The 21,239-nt window shown below is 42.8% G+C and overlaps 1 protein-coding gene across 9 annotated transcripts in view; it reads right to left on the bottom strand.

Moving 5' to 3' along the window:
• Positions 1–4,783: 4,783 nt before the first annotated feature.
• The window catches only part of LOC147017475 (syntaxin-12-like), a 37,137-nt gene continuing 20,681 nt past the window's right edge, over positions 4,784–21,239 (bottom strand). For all 9 annotated transcript variants that reach the window (XM_085847168.1, XM_085847165.1, XM_085847159.1 and 6 more), the window contains 7 exons: positions 20,147–20,240; positions 19,760–19,903; positions 10,794–10,843; positions 10,580–10,685; positions 10,350–10,422; positions 9,161–9,243; positions 4,784–6,009 (listed from right to left, as the gene is read on the bottom strand). In XM_085847168.1, coding sequence (XP_085703294.1) covers positions 5,914–6,009; positions 9,161–9,243; positions 10,350–10,422; positions 10,580–10,685; positions 10,794–10,843; positions 19,760–19,903; positions 20,147–20,240 — 646 coding nt within the window. In that variant the 3' untranslated portion in view covers positions 4,784–5,913. The remainder of the gene's footprint in view (positions 6,010–9,160; positions 9,244–10,349; positions 10,423–10,579; positions 10,686–10,793; positions 10,844–19,759; positions 19,904–20,146; positions 20,241–21,239) is intronic.

The raw sequence follows: 21,239 nt of genomic DNA, 5'->3' as shown, positions 1-21,239 counted from the left end.
CAGTACCTTTTTGGCAAATCCAGACACGCGTGGAGTGGGCGGGCTTCCGGCATGGCCGAAACCCGCCCAGAAAGGGCGGACCCCATGGAAGCCCTGGCCAACCAGGGCGGACAGTGACGTCTGCTTCGTCAAGGCCCCACCCCAACCTTGGGGATCTATAAATGACACCATTCTGAGTCTGGGGTTCCTTTCAGGGATCGTTCGTTCAGATAGGGTGAGCTGGAAAGCGAGTCGTCTTGAGAGGGTGTGGGCGAGTCAGAGAGTTCGTTGAGAGTGAGAAAGTGAGAGACCCAGGGACTCAGCCTCATCGGGGGAAATACCCGATGATCCTGGGTGCCTTGGATCCCACATCGCGGAGCCAAGAAAAGTTTGCACATTTTGTGACGTCTCCCCAACGACATCAAGCGTCGGGAACTCCACCTGCTCTTTCACACTTTCAAGTCCCATTCATACCTTGGACTCCGCGCTCTCCACCCGGGCTCCTCCGCGCACACATGAACTCCGCGCGTGCGGCTGTGGGCCGAGCTGCGCGACCAGTCAGGTGCCGCGCCACAGAGCATTCCTTTCCCCAAAACTCAGGTACCAAAAGAACTGAGACCTCAGCTCACTCCCTCCCTGGCTACAAAAGTCCTTTGCCATTCATCTGGGTTTATTTAGTCTGAGTGTGCGTCTGAGTGTGGTGCCATCTGGGAAGTAGTACTGTACAAGTGCTTTGATCATTGTAAATCTTGCCTGCATTCTCACGATAAGTCTGCTCTGTGTCCTTTTGTAAGTTGATTGTAAATAAATTATTGTGGAAATGTTCCCAGTTCGTTTTTGTCTTTTCCTTCATTGGTCCAGCATGGTTCGGATCTGAGTTTAGCCGGGTCTTTATCCCCGATAACACTGAACAACAAAAAATTTTTACTGGAGATGTGTAAAGTGATTTAGACTAATTTGGGTACGCTGATTTCAAAAATCATAACCGTTTTGCTGTATCACGTCAGGATTTTCAGTAACAGAAATATTCCCATTGCCTAGAAGTCAGGATTTCAATGAAATTTACAAAAATTCATTTATTCATTTATTTCATCATGAATGCTTCAAAATTATAGAAATTACAGAAAAACTCCACTAGAATGTAATTAAAAATGCTTTAGGCATTTGGCTTTGCGTTTGTGCTGCTCTGTGTCAGTTTCACGATGCAGGAACCAGCAGAAATCGCCCATCATGTTCGGGTTGTGCCGCCCTTGGTAACGCGTCTCCATGAGTGAAATCTCTTGGTGGAATCGCTCGCCGTGCTCGTCCGAGACTGCTCCCAAGTTGTCAGGGAAGAAGTTCAGGTGCTGGTGTAGGAAATGGATTTTCAGGGACATCCTGGAGCCAAGTTTCCTGAAGGACTCCAGCAGCTGCTGCACTATTTCTTCATAGTTGTCCGCGCGCTCGTTCCCCAAGAAGTTGTCCGTCACAGCTTTGAAGCTCCTCCACGCTGCCAGCTCTTTGGGGTTTAGAGTTGTCGGAAAAGTTTCGTCCTTCATAATCTGTCGGATTTGCGGTCCAACAAAGACACCAGCCTTGATCTTGGCCTCCGACAAGGTGTTGCCAAACTTTTTCCTTGAGGTATAAAAACCCACGCCCATTCAGATCCATTGCCCGTACAAAACTTTTCATCAAGCCGAGCTTTATGTGGAGTGGTGGAAGGAAAACCTTGGCTGGGTCGACAAGGGCGACATGCTTCACGTTGTGTCGACCAGGTACATGCTCTTTTCGCTCTTCCCAATCTTTCTTCGTCCAGTGATTCTTGTCGTCTCTGCTATCCCAGAGACAAAGGAAGCACATGTATTTCGTGTAGCCTGACTGCAGCCCTAACAACAGCGCCACCACTTTCAAGTCTCCGCAGATGTGCCAGTTGAAGTCATTGTACTTGATGGAATCAAGCAGCTGCCGCATAGTCTCATATGTCTCTGTCATGCCGAACGCGTGAGCCAGTGGGACTGATGGTTTCTCGTTGCCATTGTGGAGCAAAACAGCCTTCAAGCTGTTCTTCCCCGAGTCGATGAAGAGGCGCCAGTCTGCAGGATCGTGATCACACCCAAGTTCTTTCAACAGACCGTTGATATCACTGCAGAATGTCATCGTGTCTTCCATCTCAAAGAACTCAGCCATGTCTCTGTGACGTGCTCTGAACAAGGATATCTTGGTGTTAGGTTCAAGTAGATTCCACTGCTGCAGCCTTGATCCAAGCAGCTCTGCCTTCACCTTTGACAGCGAGAGATCTCTTACAAGATCATTTAAGTCTCCCTGGTTCAGAAGGTGTGATTCTTGAGTGTCGGGTTCAAAAGGTTCATAATCACCATCCTCTTCACCACTGCTTACAGCTATGTTCTGATCAGCTGGAGGTGTTGGAACGGGGTTCTCGTCATCATGAGGCACAGGTTTACGAGCAGAGACGCAGTCAGCGTACTTGATGTGACCTTTATTCTTCTTGTTGAAGCCGGCGATGCTTGTGCAGCAGAAATAACAATCATCATGATGATTCTGCGGCTCACGCCATATCATGGGCACCGCAAATGGCATGCTCGCGCGCTTGCCCACCAACCACTGAGTCAAGGTTGTGTGACAGCTTGTGCAGCAGATGTGTGGTGCCCAGCTCTGTTCTTGGTCCCCCACCTTACACCCGAAGTAGTGAAAGTAGGCGGCCTTCATTTTCACTGCTGTAGATATACTTCGCTGTTGATCTTTTTTGGTATACCGACCACAGACATAACAGAAGTTGTCAGGATGATTGGTACAGGAATGCCTACTCATCTTTATCTGAAACAAAGAAATATAACACAAGTTAACAACAATTGTACGAAATAGACATGTTAAAGACATATGTAAATTTCATTGAAATCCTGACTTCTAGGCAATGGGAATATTTCTGTTCCTGAAAATCCTGACGTGATACAACAAAACGGTTATGATTTTTGAAATCAGCGTACCCAAATTAGTCTTAATCACTTTACACATCTCCAGTAAAAAAAAATTTTTGAAATTTGTTGTTCAGTGTAATCTGTTCATTCTAGCCAGTACGCCCTTGGCAGTTCCGCTCGGTTGCATCCGATCCAGAGTTGGTAGTTGATACTCTACCGTAGTTGGGAGAGTGATCCGGTTCGGGCAAGGCGTACTGAGGGCGTGGTTCCCCGGTAGTCGAAACCACTGGGTAAATTAGGTAAATTGATTCGAGACAAAAAGACCCTATGCCACGCGGTTGAAGTATTGGCATCCACGGTCGGTTAAGCGACCCGCCGAGTCACGGAATTACCCGTGAGCGACGGCCTACAATTCCAGGAGTCTGGTGGGAGACGACGCAACTTCCCCCACCTAGTGGTCGTTCTCGCCACCGGACCCTGGCCCGTAATTATATATATATATATAATATTATATATTATATTTTATATATTAATATATATATATATATATATATATATATATATATATATATATATATATGTTTGGAGTTGTAGAGGCCGTCTGTTTCCAACTACTTTCTCTTAAAAAATTTGACCAGGGACCACACCAGAAAACCTGTCAATGATTATGTGTCTTTGACCAAGTAATTTGAGGAATCTCAAGACACTGTGAAAAGTGTCATCATTTGCTTTTTACAATGTGTAAAAAGCAAGTCGCTGAAGCAGGCGCCACCGTGCTTCAGTGCAACATCTGAGCCGACGATGTGACATGCTGGCACTCCCTCGCACCAGACACCAAAATGGCGGTTCGAGCCCGAGCGATCACATCACCGAGACGTGGGGTGCTATCCATGTGGACACTAATCATCACAGATTAAGCCGTTTACATCGTTGCCAGCATTGAGAGAAGAAAATGCAGGACGGAAAGGACTGGCAGTGCGACGGAGGGAGTGGTGGTCTGGGATTTGCGGGGTGGAGGTGGGGGGATCTGGGAGGTGCGCGGGACAAATGAGGTGTGGAGGGGGGCTGGGAGCAGCGTGATGGCCTGGGAGGGGAGGGGGGGTGTTCTTTCCCCGAGTAAAGACATTTTGTAATTGAATATGAACTGAGGATTGGTCCTTTGTGTAAAATGAACAAAGGTACCAATTTGAGCCGAAGATCGGTACTTTCATTGTATAAAACAAATTAAGGCACCAATATGTACCGAGGATGTGCTGCAATATCTTTGCTTTTAAGAAATATGATTTTTAAATTCATTTTTAATTTGAGCTCTCAATCAGTGCAAGAATAAAAGACTTCCTCCCCCCAATCTTTCTATCGTGGTATTTTTACCACAGGTTTCCATCTAGCATGTAATAAAAGGATGGTCTGCTATAACCAAAATCATTACTCATGCACAGCATTTAAACATTTGTTTTGTGTCCAATAAGACCCAATGCATCATGCACACTGTTTCGTATTTCAAGCAAGTCTTGCCTTGTGAAAAGACAAGCTTGTAGCTCCCTCTATCGGGACAATTCAAGTTTATAAAGCAAATATTCCGAGAGCTTGGTGTTCAAACGAAGGAAGAATTAGGCAAAACATAGCCATAATTTGGCTACAGACAGATAGCCACCATTTTCCTCCTTTAGATATATGGGATAAGTTAGCAACATCGCAAATCAAACAAGTTAGGAACAGGTGATGATGTTGTGACATGGGTATGAAGGACTAAACAATTTTTTTTGGCATTTCCTTGAAAAGTTTGGACTGCACACGGCCAATAAATAGCAAACCGAAATGTGTGCAACACACCTTAGTAACACTTAAGCCCACAATGTTAACCAAAGTGAAACAAACGATAGCCAACAAAATGGCAAGTACTCTTTATTGCAACTATATGAAGAGGGGTCATTTGCATATTACATACACTTTTAGGGTAAGAGGGAATGAATTGAGAAAATATTGGAAAAAGGAAGGGAAGAGAACAAAGATTTTAAGTGAGGTTGGGTTGCGTGGGGATTAAAAGAGGAAAGGTACTTAAGTTTTCCAACTTTTACACATGTAATAAGTACAACTTAGCCCTTATCCATCATAGGTTTATAATCAGTACAAATATGGCAGACAGATGAGGGTAAGGTTTACAGCAGGAAATAATTATAGGTTGAACAAAAGATCGATACAGCACATATAAACCCAAAACAAAAACTATACGCCGTCCACATTTTGGCACAAAATGCTTCACGTATCATCATGTTCATTCCAACTGAAGTACAAGTGGCAGAGATCGCATACCAGGATGATCCAAATGATTTCAAATTCCTGCTGACCTATCGTAGCCAAATGCCAATATAACTTGGTGAGTGTATGCATGGATTTCAACAAAACGGTGGTCATCACTCCAAGAGCTCAAAAGAAACATACGTCCATTTAACGCAAAAGTGTCACGTAAAAAAGAAACCCCGACAGATGGTGATGGGCCGAGTCGCTGTGCACACACTAATCTACATATAATAATACAATTATTATACAGGAATGCTTTTCTTATGCTTCCAACTGCACCAACGCTAATTTGAAGAATGGAAGCAACTCCCACAAGTAACGCTTTCCTCACCGCAAAATGGCTGCCAGGCTACGAGGCCAGACAAATGGCAATCGACATGTGATGACGGTGAAAGGGAGGGCGTGGTAATGGCAGCGGCAAGAAAAATAATTTAAAAGTATTTAAGCTATTGCTTTGTCACAAAGTGCAAACAATTAAATTCGCTCAAAAATTATTATTCAAGAACAATTTAAAACAAATCATATACTGGTATTGTTGAATTACCCAACCATCTTTGCTTTCAACCTCTCATGTAATGAAAATTTTTTTTTTTTTAACAGGAAACTACCAAACAAAGAAACGACAAAGTAATCATCACGTGCCACATATGAGGCAATGTGATCTGACAGTGGGCTGACCTTGCAGGATCATGGGAAGTGGAACAGGTCGCTGGCGACGTCACTTTCTGGTGGACAACCATATTACAATTCCTAACACGAGTGCAGCAACCGCTAATACCAAGAGGAGGAGGCAAATTTTCTTTCGTGAAGCAGACTGCAATAAAGAAAAAGGTGCGGAAGGTGGGAGGATGTTATGTTTTCACCCGTTTGTTTGTGAGCATGATATCTCAAAAAAGTTATGGACGGATTCGGCCGAAACTTGGTGCACAGGTAGGGTGTGTGACAAGGACAAACTGATTATATTTTGGTGAAGATCAGACTTCAGATACAGAAATGAGAATTTTAAAATTATTTTAAGTGATTCTTCACCATTGATAAACAGGGCCAAAAAACGATATAAATCGCACGATATCTCAAAGTTGTGGACAGATTGAGATGAAACATTGTGAATGAGTTGGGGAGGTGTCAAGTACAAGCCGATTACATTTTGGTTCAGGTCTGGATGAGGATCCGGCCCAACAGTGGACTACAAAACATAAACTGTTCAGCCTGGTGATGGTATCGTTACGATTGTGGGGATAGATGGAAGAATTTAAATCGGGAATTTAGCATTGTGTAGAGTTGCTTGGTCCGTGGACTAGGAGAAAGCAATTTGATGTAACCAAGTTGGGAATCTGTGAGCTTAAGTGTTATGCGTCACCACACGAGGGGTGGTGCGGTGTTAATTGGCTTAGGGAGTAAAAAATAAGTTCCCCAGTATATGATTGCCCTCTGATTTTTTTCCCTATGTTTTTTACATTTCAAGCCAGGCAGTAAAGCTGGGAAACACATTCCTGAAACCACAACAAACAGGAGAAGCCCCGCCTTCCCTGGTTTGGGGGCAAGCAGGCCATGCCCCAGGGGCGGAGGATATAGAGCGGGGAAAAAGAAGGAGCGCACAAGAGAGGAGAGGCTGGCGCATTGCAAGGGGCTTCGGACTACTGCATAGGATGGGAGATCGGTCGTACGTGTGGTTGGCGAGAAGCTTCTGACCGGATAGAAAGAGAGATCTGTGTGATCGAGGTCGAGGGCAGGCAGGCTTGCGCACGTGTGGATTGTGGAAGGCTTCCGTCTGGATAGAACGGGAGATCGGCAGAGTGTGCACACGAGGTCGGTGTGAGGAACGCACGAGGCAGGCGGCACCTAAGGAAAGAGTAAGGCTGGCACATTTTGAGCCTTCATGTGGAAAGCGGCTTGTGGATTGCCTGGCGTACGTCTGCCCTGCCACGAGAGAAGTGATGGCGCCATTTGCACGCGCTCGTAGAAGCGCTCCCCATACCAAGTTCGACAAGGACCAGCTCTAGGCCAAGCCAGTATACAAGTACACTGCGAGTACCAATATACTTGAAAAGGGTTTTTTTTTTAATTTTTTGGTCACCCATTGTATTTGCGTCTGTGTGCGAGGCCTCAACAGTAGGATTTATTTATTTATTTATTATTACCTGTTGAATTATTGTCTTTGTAAATATTTGTGTATGTTCATTAAATGTGTTTATTTTGAAGAAACTGTATTCGAGTAATTGTAGTGGGTTCGTGGATAAACCCCTTGTGCTACCCTGGTGTAGTGCTCCTGTGCCATACTCCTCCAGCCATCTACCATTGCTCTTGGCCATGCCTTCGAGCACGTGCTAAAATATCCGTCGATCAACGTGTCCGCTACTACTAACTAACGTGATCAAAAATACTAACCCTTTTAATAAGGTACCGATCAGCTGTCCCGAGGGGTTGGCGGTGTCAACCGCCTGTCACCACAATTTGCGTCGGGGGGGTTAACCTGGGCCAGCCACCCCCATGACATTTGCTGTCAGGTAGTGGGATTTGAACTCCAGCATCCCCGCGACAGTATGCTCTCTAACAAGTGCCATTCTAACATGGAAGATGTTTCATGATCACAGCCTTAGCAGGACCAAATCATACACAACATCTCTGCTTTAACCAGACTCGGTGGTGTAATGGTTAGAGAATCCGCTCCAAATCTGGGAGGTCGGCAGTTCAAATGCCAGCAAAGTCATACCAAAGACTTTAAAAATGGTATGTGCCATTTCCTTGTTTGAGGCTCTGCATTTAAAAGGATAGAGCATGGATAATCCACATCAGTTGGCATACATGGGGAGGAGGAAATGCTCTGCTGAATGTGGTGAGAAAAGTGTGGCACCATTGCTGTGAAGTCGTTGATATCCAGAGTATCCCAGGAAGTTCCTCCAAAGCCAGTCACCGTCTGGGCATCCTCTGTCGTGCAAAGTCCTTCCTTGGCACACCTGAGCTCCTGACCACATACAAAATTTTCGTCTGCAGCCTGATGGAGGATTGCTCTCCCCTCTGGGCTGGTGCTCTCACCTTTCTCGGCTTCACGCTGTGGAAACCAAGGCATTTAGGATCATTGGTATCTCCCGTGATGAGGCTGTCTTTGGGTCTCTCACTCTCTCACTGCAGGCAGGTCGGTGGTCTTTCTGTCTTCCACCGTCTACTCTCCGGCCTCATCCCATCCCCCCCCCACTCTGTCTGAGATATTTCAGCAGGGCGCTCAAGGTCCGCCAACAACCCCCTTCTGGTAAAACTACCAAAATCACGAATCACTGCTCACCTTAACTCTTTCATTCCTCTTTTTTCCACCTTTGGAACAAACTCCCACACCATCTTCAACCACACTCTTCCCTCCAGGTCTTCAAAACAGCTGTTCACCACCACCTCTCATCTTCCCCCATCCAAAACCATCTAATTTCTACCCCCGCTAATCCACCCCCTCCAATTTCCGTGCTTTCCTTCCTGAAAGTTCCTGTAGTATCCATCTTGTTTACCCTGTGTACCTCACCCCATCCCTCTCCCTTCCACAGATCTCATGTCTGTTCCCCACTGTATGTTTTCCTACCCTCTCCTGCCCCTCTTGTCTCCTGCTCCCCTTGTGCGTTATCTCTCATATGAGCTTCAGCAGGATGTACAAAAAAAATGCCTCCGCCACCCTTGGTGCGGAGGCATGAACATTTTTTTTTAAGCTCAGTGGCCATGTCAAGTGTTTGTCTCATTAGTTTGTCCATGTGTGAGTGGCAGTTCCATTACAAGCCCTAAACCTTGTATATTTTGTAAAAGAAAGTTTCAGATCAATGTTCCTCACAAAATTAAAAACAAATAACAATTTTGGAGGAAAACAGCAACTATAAATCTGAGGTGGGAATCTTATTTGCTTCCCAAATGTCTTTATGTGTGGAATGCATTACCCAATGTTCAAACGAGTTGTTTTTGTCCAAGAGCATGGAAAACAAACAAACCTGATGTCGTGAAGCTGCTCGGAGTTCCCGGTTGGCCTGCTGCACGCTCGTCTCTGCAGTTTCTACATTGGCTTCGATGCTGTCTGCAACACAGATTTCAAAATGGCATAGCTATGCAGGGTTTATCAGTCCCAATATGTTAAAAAGTTGCGCCGTGATGCTTGGGGATCCCCGACATGATCATCCCTTTATTGGCAGTCACAAAATAGCCGCATGACCTCATCAACCTTTCCATCGAAGTTTTTCAGCGATCTATATATTCCAATGCCCAATCAGATTCCATTTGAATGTGCCGTGTGCTCTGACATTCGAAAGATTTTTGCCAATGCAATTAAAGCATTCATAACCAACATCAGTGATTGGATACTCACCAGCCAATCATGCACAGATATATAAAGTGATAAAAATTGGCACACATCGATTGTCAATGTGCTTAAACAGGTTCTATATGCCAGTATGATCGTTAGTGACCGGGAAATGCTAATAGTGAAGTAAATCGCTGATAAACCAGACAGACAAAATATGGGTTTAGTACACTAACACGCGTGCGCACACTCAAAATTCAATGCTTTGTCTCATGCCTCACATTTTGCCATTGTCGATTCAAGACATTTTGGTTTTGGCCCATTTATTTATTATGCATGTGCATGTTTGGGCTGAAATGAGGAAACAAAGAGAATAGGGTAAGGAAAGGGCATGCATGGCGCACGAGGTGTGTGTGTGTGTGCATGCGCGTGCGCGTGTTTAATATTCCTTCATATTTGCATACGTAATAAAACGGCCCAATCAGGTGTTCAAATTAATTCAGGCCTAGATTTATTTTCTGGAGAAAACGCGATGGAATCTAGAGATGATGGCAAATATGATGATGATGATTTAAGTATCGAGCAGCATCAGCAAGTCATAACAAGAGCCTGCATGTTTAGCCTCACTTTAAACTTCCTCATCAATTCATGATCTGAGGATTTGGTTCTCGAACTCGGTTACATCATCAGAAAGATATTCCAAGCAGTACTTAAAAACAAACTCAGAGCTTGGCATTCCCACCGAGATGACTCGAGGAAAGAGTCCTATGCCTATGTTATTAGGCAAAGTGCAGCAATTTTCTCCAACAAGATGGAAAATAGAGAACTCAGCCTCAAACACTCTGTTGGAGCCTTCGACCAATGTATCATGCTGGATAACTTACCGATAATGTCACCTTGTTCATGGATCATGGTGCCAAGATCCTTGAATATCTGATTCACGTCCACAATATCTGCCTGAAGGGGAAATTTTTTTTTTTTTCAAAACCGGATTGAATATAATGCATTATTTTCACAATGTGCAAAAACACCTGATAAAAGGCACGTCAGTTTCAAGTCATTCAAATTCCAATCAGTCTCGAGAGACCACGAGACCGTCAGTTCGCATACAAACCTCCAGTTGCATAATGGCACCTTCACGCTCTTTTAATTCCTCCAGATCTTGAGCGGTTACACCCACGGTCTCATCCTGGCTTTGAATCTGCCTATCAGACTCAGGTCTGCAACAGGTGCCGAGAGATCAAGCAAATGCACCTCATTAATGAAACAAAACAATACAAAATCAAGAATCGCTTCTGCATATCAACGATTTATGTACTTGCACCTACCCAAAGTCAACAAGTTGTGTGTCTTTTGAGCCTTCATCAAAAATTCCACCCTAAAAAAAAAAATACAATAAAAACAAAAAAAACAATAAAGAGCACAGCATCAATTCAACTTTGCAGTTTGTGGAAGAACCTGGTTTTGCTGCCTTAAATTTAAATGGTAACACTTGGGTAAAAGAGACGACAGGATATACTGAGAGTGGTTCTGTGGTTAGAAGCTGCAGGATCACTAATCACCTTCATGGTGAAGTTGTGTTCCCTACTTCAGGAAAAGATGCACAACTGGAACGGCACTCGGTAGAGCGCATACCTCCACCAGCTTGAACAGTTTGCATTTTGTATCCCAATGATAGGTCTGATCTGAATCTGGACCTTAACCAAAATCGAATCAGCTTTTTCTTGTCACCGAACCAACTCATCCACCTTGTTTTGTCATAATTTGTCCACAACTTTTTGAGATATCATACAATTTCGTTTTTGTCACCATCTCTCAAAAGGGGAAGAATTGCTTTAAAAAAAGAAATTCTCAAATCCAGATCAGGATCCATCCATCCATTGGGACCATACTCTGTGCAGACCGTTGGTGCTGCCTTAGCAATCTTCTTGGCTATTGGGCACAATCCTGGATGGGTCACCACTCCGACACAGGATACCAGCAAGCTGGTACTCATTTTGCTGGCCTCTGAAGGATGACAGGCAGTCAGCCCCACCTGGTATTAATTCAACAGCTGAGAGGGATTTGAACTCGGGATCCTCTGATCCCGAGCCCACCACTCTAACCATTAAGCCAACACCAGTCATAGATCTGGATCTTCAGCAAAATCCAACCAATTTGTCCTCGTCACACACCCAACCTGTTCACCAAGTTTCGTTTGAATCAATCCATAACTTTTTGAAACATCGCGCTCAGACAGACAGACAGACAGACACGGGTGAAAACAACCTCAATCCACCTTCGGTGGCGGAGGTAACTAGAATGGCACAAATTAATTTTTGTGCATATAATGGGTTACATGTATACATTTCGTATGCAGCTGTTGCTGCTGGTTGTATCGTTGCTGCGAGCGTGGTTGTGCTACTGGTGCAGTACCCCCTGTAGGTTAGAGCAGGAATTTGTAATGTGTTCAGGGGGCCAGTGATAATTCGCTCAACTTCTCTCTGTGAAGGACACCATGGGATCTTTAACGTCCACCAACTAATGCTGGCAGACAGGACATCCAATTCAACATATATCCAAAGGATGGCACGCACATCGATGCCTCGCCCTGACTGCGAGGCACCAGGGTGACAGTTTTTAGCTGGACCGAGATTCAAACCCAGGCTAGACAGCACAGAGGCGGATGTGCGTACCTCTTGGGCCTAGGCTATCCTTCCAGCCCAGCCAAGGGATTAAGTAATGCACAGAATCGCCTGTCAGGCCACCCACCTGGTATCAACTTAAAACTTGGCGTCTTTCATTGCAGTAACAGAGGAAGGGAACCAGTTAGCAAATGTGCAACATTGTACAAAAGGACATAAGACACATGTTCAAATAAATTGTTAATCAATTGCTATTTGACAGTCATATAAATCTGAGGTTATTTACATTTAGGACAAATTTTGTGCAAATAGTTTTTAATCACACAAGCCAAATGAATGGGTAACATTCAAGTTTGTTCACGTCCACCAAAATTAATTAGCGTAAACCACTCATAGATGATGCAACATTTAACGCAGCAATAATTGTGACAAAATTTGAAGGCTGCCATTGCTTTTTACCATGCTCGGGATGCAAAGCTGCATAATGCTACATGTATTCTGTGGTTGCTTTCATCAGACTTGGCAGCGTAATGGTTATAACACCCTGGAAAAAACAAAACAAAAAAACCCCCAAAAGAACAATAAACCAATGTCACCCGCAGGGTGACCCGTATCTTGCCAAAAGGTGACCACGTGTGACTTCTTTAAGGTCACACTGAGGTGAACAGAGCTGCTATCCACCAGGAGCGACTCCTTGAGGAATATCTGCCTACGAGAGATTCCGATGAGAATCGTTCTACAGAGTAACCATGAAAAATATGCGTTTGCCTCATAACATCACCAAATGACGTCATAATGTCTCAAGCTTGACATATCTAGAAAGCACTCAGAGGTGTTCAATTTGAGGTACTACACGATATGGTTCCTAAAAAAATTTGAAAATTTGACCTTGGGGTCAAATATGTTTGACCTCAGGCGCCAACCATGAAGGTCAAGGCCAATCGCCACCAAAAACTAATCAGCTGAGCACCAGACCAGACCATATACTACATTCCCATAAAGTTTGGAGATGATTCGATTAAAATTACTCAAAAAATAAGGGTTTTGGCGACCTCCATGATTTACCGCAAAGTGACCTTGACCTTTATGTGTGCTGAAGGGTATTGTAATAATACTACGATATGTGTACCCACAAGAGTTTCCGATGAGAATTGTGCTCTACAGAGCAATATAAAGGTGAAAAATCCAATGATTACAGACAAACAAATAAAATTACCCCCGTGCGGGAGTGACGGTCATCTCTGCGAGAAAATATATAGCCTCCTGAAGGTAGGGCAGTTTTTGCAAACTTTGAAGTCACGTGACGCGAAAACGAAAATCGAAAATCCCGCCCGACAAAATGTAGATATTGTCCCATAGATTCATATGCCACAATCAAATTCAAGATTGCTTGAGAAATGTAGGAGGAGATAGATTTTGAAAATAGTCATTTTCGCATTTTTTGCCAACTTTGAAGTCACGTGACACGAAAACGAAAGCGAATATCGAAAATCCGGCCCGATCAAAATTTAGATATTGTCCCATAGATTCATATGCCACAATCAAATTCAAGATCGCTTGAGAAATGGCGGAGGAGATAGAATTTGAAAATCGTCATTTTCGCAACTTCAAAGGCCTCGTGACCTTGACCTTGAGTCATACCATCGTGTACGTCTCATCGACCTCTATCAGGATCACTAATGACCAGGATCTCCCGCTTCAACTTCATTGTGGACGGAAGGATCGTCACCTCTCCTCTCAACACCAATATTATTAGGTCATGCTCGAAGAGATGACCTAAAAACTTACCAAGTAACAGATCTTGCGAAAACGAAGTTTTGGCAAGATAAAAACAGAGCAAAGTCGATGGCACGCAATCACAAATCCCCATACTTCCCATCTAAAGTAAAGTTGAAAGATGGACTAAAGTTGCATCAGGAATGACCCAATATCAAATTTTGAGTTAAATTTTTTTCCACGTTTTGACCCCTGTGACCCTGGGTCCCCACCCCCTGGGGCATGAACTAGAGGATAAATCCCCCCAAAATCGTTACATATTTCTTGCCTACCCCAATGTTAATTGCATATACAAAGTTTCATTAAAAAAAAAGTGTCTAATTGCATTTTTTGGTATTTAATAAATTGACCCCACCCCAGGGGGCAGGGCTAAAAGTGATAATGCTCTTGCACATTCATGCCATGTGGTTATCATAAATGCTATGTTTGGTGAATTTCCACACAACAGTTTAGGAGGACAGTGTGACGGACAGACAGACAGAGAGCAGACAGACAGAGAGCAGACAGACAGAGAGCAGACAGACAGAGAGCAGACAGACAGAGAGCAGACAGACAGAGAGCAGACAGACAGAGAGCAGACAGACAGAGAGCAGACAGACAGAGAGCAGACAGACAGAGAGCAGACAGACAGAGAGCAGACAGACAGAGAGCAGACAGACAGAGAGCAGACAGACAGAGAGCAGACAGACAGAGAGCAGACAGACAGAGAGCAGACAGACAGAGAGCAGACAGACAGAGAGCAGACGACAATATTCCACCATTTTTATTTTTTCAAAAAGCGCATGGATAATAATATTCTAAAAAAAAGGAATATGACATCAATTCAACTTTGCATTTTGTGGAAGAACTTGGTGTTTCTGCTTTAAAATTAAATGGTAACATTGATGTAAAAGAGAGATTGGGATACACTGAGAGTGGTTCTGTGGTTAGAAACTACAGGATCACCAATCTGCTTGATGGGGAAGTTGTGATCCATTGTTGAAGCGTCCGCTTTGAGTCAGAGGTTGCCAGTTCAAATCACGGCCGAGTCACACTAAAGACTTGAAAATGGTACATGCTACTTCCTTGCTTGATGCTTCCGCATTTTAAAAAAGGAGGGAGGGATAGAGCACAGACAATCAACCATGGCATAGAATGGCAACCACAGCACAGACTCGATAGGCCTAATGGCATCCTCCTGCATTAGAGTTCCTTGTAATCAACTCCTAGTTGGGTATCGTTTGAAACTTGAAGGATGTTGCCAAATCAATCGAATGACAACCTTCAACATCACGACGTCACCAGATATGCCTCCGCCCACATTATTACATCATTATACATTCTTGTACAAAGTTTGATTTAAATTCCTGAACCCAGATTTAAAATATTAAATAATTCTGGCTGTCAGACAATGCATCCACTAACAGCTCAGGTTGAAATTCAAAACTTATTTTCTACATGTCCACTCAATCATAAATAATGTTTCACATTGATTGATGAAGTGGTTCAAGAGAAAGTTTTTAAAGAATTTTGTTCAAACCAGTATGGCTGCCAGACCATGTGACCTATTAATTATTTGTGAACACCCTGGTATCCCCAAGGCTTGGGGAACATGCAAGTGAAGTTTCCCCTCGATCTGTCAAGCCGTTCTGCAGAAGAGGATTTTAAAAGGTTTATTCTTCAAAAAACAATCATAGCTGCCAAACCACATGACCTATGACATCACAGGTGGAGAGCTTTTGGTTCCTCATAGATAGGTGATCATACCTGTAAAGTTTCGCCTCAATCTGTTCAGCAGTTGCAGAGAAGATATTTGAAGGTTTTATGTTAAAAAACATGGCTGCCAAAGCAGGTGACCGATGACATCATAGTTATCAGAAAAACATTCCACATGAGTAGTCGCATCTATGGTGAGAAAAAAAAAATGCCGCCCCGCTTCGATCGGACACGTGACCCACGACGCCCTCTTTATCAAATCAAATTCAGAATGAGTGGCCGATCACATCTTTGGAGTTTCGCGTTGATCGGATAGGGCTTTTTGTCCAACATGGCTACGAGAACATGTGACCGGTGGTGTTGAAATTTTCAACCAATATTCACCATGCTGAGCCAATCATATTAATTTATTATATATATATATATATATATATATATATATATATATATATATATATATATATATAAATATATACATACATATATAATATTTCTGAAACTGCCACAGCAATCAATGTGAAACTTTGCAGTTGCAGCTGTGATTCACTGCCCTTGCTCCATTAACATAACGTTTCATATTGATCTGTTAAGCAGTTTTGGAGAAAAAGGTTTTTTAATTTTCAATTTTCAAATCAACATGGGTGCCAAACCATGTGGCCAATGGAATTTAAAATTTTGACTCTGCCCAAGATTTGGAACAGGATCATTCATGTGTGTGAAGTTTAGTTTTGATCGGATAAGGTTCGTTTTTATATCCAATATGCCTGCCATACCACGTGACCTTTGACGTCATCATTTACACACTGTGTACAGATATATGGTTTAATGATACTTGGTAACTTTTGCTTCGATCAGATAAGTGGTTGCAGAGGAAACATTTGATATTTTTCTTAAAGCCAATATGACTGACAATGTCGCCGGTGGCATTACATTTTCAGGTTTCCGTCCGTCCGTACATACATACATACGAATTTTCTGCTTTCTATGCAACCGCTAATCCGATTGACACAAAATTTTGACCATGGACACGACTCATCATGCAGAATTTTTTAAAATGATAATTATGACATCATAGGTCATGTGGGGTGGCAGCCATGTTGGAAAAATGGGGGAAAAAATAATAATAATAAAAAACAACAACTTTGGACCTCTATCTCCTTAACCACAAGATTGAAAAAATTGAAACTTGGCAACTAACAACTAATCTGCAGGAGGAATAAGAGCGATTTGACTGTGATGTCATCGATGAAGTTGTATCCCGGTCAAAATTTGACAAGTAGAATGCTGCATTCGATCAGTATGAAAATTTGTGAGGTTCAGAGGAAAAATTTTCAATGCAGAAAAAAATTATGACATCATACTTCACATGGTTTAGCAGCCAGATTGTTTAAAAATAATAACAAAAATAAAAAATAAAAAGGGGGAATTTTTTTCTACAGAAACACTTCACAGATAAAAGTGAAACTGCATACAAATAATGAACTATCCATGCTGAATAAAGTTTAATAACTGACATCATAGGTCACATGGTTTGGCAGCCATCTTGGATTTACCCTCAAACCTTCAAAAATCTTCTTCTCCAGAACGGCTGGACAGATTAAAGGGAAATTTCACAGCCATGTTCCCCATTACTTGGGGATATTAGGATGATAAAGTATAATTGACAAGTCACGTGGTTTTGTGGCCATATTGGCTTGAAGAAAAACATTCAATAATGTTTTCTCTGGAACCACTCATCTGATTGAAGTGAAATTTACAAAGTATCATGAAACCATATACCTACACACAGTGGGGAAATTATGACGTCATAAGGTCACGTGGTGTGGCAGCCATATTGGATAGAAAAATGAACCTTATACGAGCAAAACGAAACTTCACACACATGATCCTCTACCAAATCTTGGGAAAAGTCCATATTTTAAATTCCATTTATTACGTGGTTTGGCAGCCATGGTAGTTTGAAAACTGACGATAAGAAACCTTTTCCTCCAAAACTGCTTAACAGATCAATATGAAACATATTGCATTACATGGAAAGGGAAGTCAATCACAACTGCAAAGTTTCACATCGATTGCCAAAGCAGTTTCTGAAATAAAATAAAAAATAAAAAATTCCCTTGAAATCTATGTGGCTGCCACACCACATGACTGTCAAATGTATGCAGCAAGGGCAGTGGATCATAACTACAAACTCAATATTGATAGGTTAAACAGTTTCAGAGAAATAATTGTTAAATTATTTCTTTAAATGCAACATGGCTGCCACATCATGTGACTGATGAGATCATTGTTATACAAAATATTTGTAGCAACAGTAGTGGATCACTGCAGTCTCACATCGAAAGGCTAAGCGGTTTCAGAGAAATATATTTTTTTTAAATATGATCAACTCGACATGGGGAATATTGGTTGAAAATTTCAATATCGGTCACATGGTCTCGCAGCCATGTTGGACAAAAAAAAAAAACCCCAAAAATAACACCTTATCCGATCAACGCAAAACTCCAAAGACGTCATCGGCCAGCCATTCTGAATTTGATAAAGAGGACATCGTGGGACAGGTGTCCGAGCGAAGCAGGGTTGTATCGATGCAGGGCGTCATGTTTTTTCTTTGTTTTAATATATATATATATATATATATATATATATATATATATATATATATATATATATATATATATATATATATATATATATATATATATATATATATATATTGCCAGCATCGAAATTTCACGAGATTTTCACCATACCAAATTTTCAATTCCATTGGTCACGTGGTTTGGCAGCCATACTAGTTTGAAAACTGAAAAAAAAAATGGACTTTGTCGACTTCTCATGAGGAACATTTTTGCGACAACTGTGATGCCATGTTGGAAAAAAGGAAAAAAAACTTTGGACCTCAATCTCTGAGAGTGCTCCAGAGAAAAAAAATTGAAACTTGGCACATGTTAAGTATGTTTTTATTATTTATTTAATATTTCCACTTATTGTGGTGGCACGATTTCACGCGTTCAACTGGCTATGATCAATTGCTTCCGAGTATGTGGGCATCACTGATGCAATGTCTCTATTACCAGTTCACTGGTTGTGAAGTACTCCCCATGGGAAACGAGGGCAATTTGTTTTTTTGATGCAGTCATACGTGGCTTCCTTACGACATCATAATTCCATACGCCAAATGCTTTATCCGATCAGTATGAAAAATTCTGAGGGTCATCTTGGGCTTGTAATTTCAATTGTAATTGGCAAAAAAAAAAAAAAAAAAAAAAAAATATATATATATATATATATAGTAATAATAATTAAAAAAAAGACGACATCATCGGTCACAGGCTTTGGCAGCCATGTTGTATTTAACATAAAACCTTCAAAAATCTTCTCCGTAACGGCTGAACAGATTGAGGTGAAACTTTACAGGTATGATCGCCAACCATGAGGAGCCAAAAGTTCTCCACCTCTGATGTCATAAGTCACATGGTTTGGCAGCTATAATTTTTTTTTGAAGAATAAACATTTTAAAATCTTCTTTTGCAGAACGGCTCGAAAAATCGAGGGGAACTTCACTTACATGTTCCCCAACTTTTGGGGATACCAGGGTGTTCACGAATAATTAAGAGGTCACATGGTCTGGCAGCCATATTGGTGTGAACAAAGTTCTTGAAAAATTTCTAAAAGAAATCACTCTTGAACTGCTTCAATCGATGTGAAACGTCACAGTTATGATTGAGTAGACATGTGGAATATAGGTTTTAAATTTCAACCCAATTGGACGCATAGTCTGCCAGACAGAATTATTTAATATTTTAAATCTGGGTTCAGGGATTTCAATCAAACTTTGTACAAGTATGTATAATGATGTAATAATGTGGGTGGAGGCATATCTGGTGATGTTGAAGGTTGTCATTCTTCAAAAAGGAAAGAAGGATAGAGCATGAACAATCAACCATGACATAGAATGGCAACCACAGTGCAGACTTGATGGGCCTAATGATGGCCTCCCCCTGCATTGAAGTTCCTTGAAGTAACTCATATTGATTTGGCATACATGCAGAAGGTTTCAAACAAAACCCCAAAAGTGTGAAATCTAGCATGTACAGAAATCACGAGTCCACCTCCGGTGCATACAAACTTCGCCGACTGGAACAAATTGGACGAGGACCGTTTATAAACAGCAAAACGGGAGAAAAATCACGCACCGGTTGCAAAAGGCGGGAGTTTGCACGTGCACGGGCCACGCTTTCCTTCTCCTTCTCAGCAGCCTTCCGCTGCATGGCTTGAAAGTTGTTGAGTGCCGTAGAGAACTCGGACGCAAGTCGGTCTCGCTGCAGCTTCCGCTGTCGCTGAAAGTGGATAGAAAACAGGAAGGGACATCAGTCAAAGAATAACATAACCTTATCCAACAGTTCCATCCAAGCAGTACCCTGACAGTTCTATAAATCGGGAAATGATGAAGCATAAGCTACCCAGTCATGGTGAGAATGGTACTGACTCGGATTTGAATTTGGAGGTTTGAAAATGCAAATTCCTCAATTATGGACTCGTCTGCTTTAAATACTATCTGAAACCACTTCTTCAAAACTTACTTGTTCAGACTGTGCAGCAGGCAAGGAACTGAGCTCTTTTAGACGTTGATTTGTTTCCTTTGCCAGTTGGTTTGTCTGCTGCTGCAACTGTCTCCTTCACTCACAGTCAAAGAGGAACAGTGTTGTTGAGAACCAGCACAAATCACAGCCATATTCAAGCCTGTTGTTTTAAAGTTCTCACTTTAAATTACAGGTGTCCATCTCAAGGGTTAAACCGTATTGTTATGAATCTACGCCCGCCCGGCGTGCGAACGACCGCTTTTCACTAATAGCAGCCGCACGCCAACCGGACGAGCAATTCAGTCGTGACTTCCGGAACAACGCCGAGAACCTGTCATGAGTGTGCCGTCAACGCACACCACGGCCCAGTCCGTATTCTACCCGTGCGCGACAGGGTCAATCGCCGAATAGCGATATACCTAAGTATTCGCGCGGGTAACCTACCGAGGGACCATACCTCAGCGAAGGCCTGTTTGGACACGAACCGCTTAAGCGGTTTGTTCCGTTCTGGGATAACCGAGCGGGTATTGTCACCAGACCTCGCCAAACCCGATTCTATTTATCGGTATTCAAAAACCAACGAGTATTCCAAAAGCAAGATAGCAGTTCAATTTGGGGAAAAAGGACACGACGATCGGGTTAACATTCACACAAGCACATTTATTATTTTACACAGATGCACATATACAGCCATGCAATCAATGGGGGAAGGGGACAAGACACGAGCAAGGTAAAAACACTACAACACACTATGGTTATTATTTATAATCACTTAAACAGGTTTTAGTTGAAAGACTCAGCGCCACAACATTCACTCAAAGAAAAACCCCAGGAAAAAGACCACCCTCATAGACAAGGGAGTCAGACTGGGCCCGTGGACCTTTATAACGTGGGGCCTTGGTGACCGAAAGGGCCCCACGAGACCGTTGCAGGTTACCTGCACCTTAGTGGTGCCTTGCTGGGGCGAGTCGCGACGTCCCGTCCCCACGGCAGCTAGCGTAGCCGCGGTTGCGCCCAGGCCTTGCCAAGCGGCAGGCGAGCTCTCTCCGGCTCTCCCCACACGCACGCGCAGGTTCGCGCGACAGCAGGGCTG

The sequence above is a fragment of the Eptatretus burgeri genome, chromosome 11, assembly GCF_056783735.1.
Source record: "Eptatretus burgeri isolate ZD-2024b chromosome 11, Ebu_testis_v1, whole genome shotgun sequence".
Taxonomy (NCBI): Eukaryota; Metazoa; Chordata; class Myxini; order Myxiniformes; family Myxinidae; genus Eptatretus; species Eptatretus burgeri.
The sequence above is the reverse complement of the archived record's forward strand: the minus strand, read 5'-3'. Positions and strand labels throughout refer to the sequence as shown.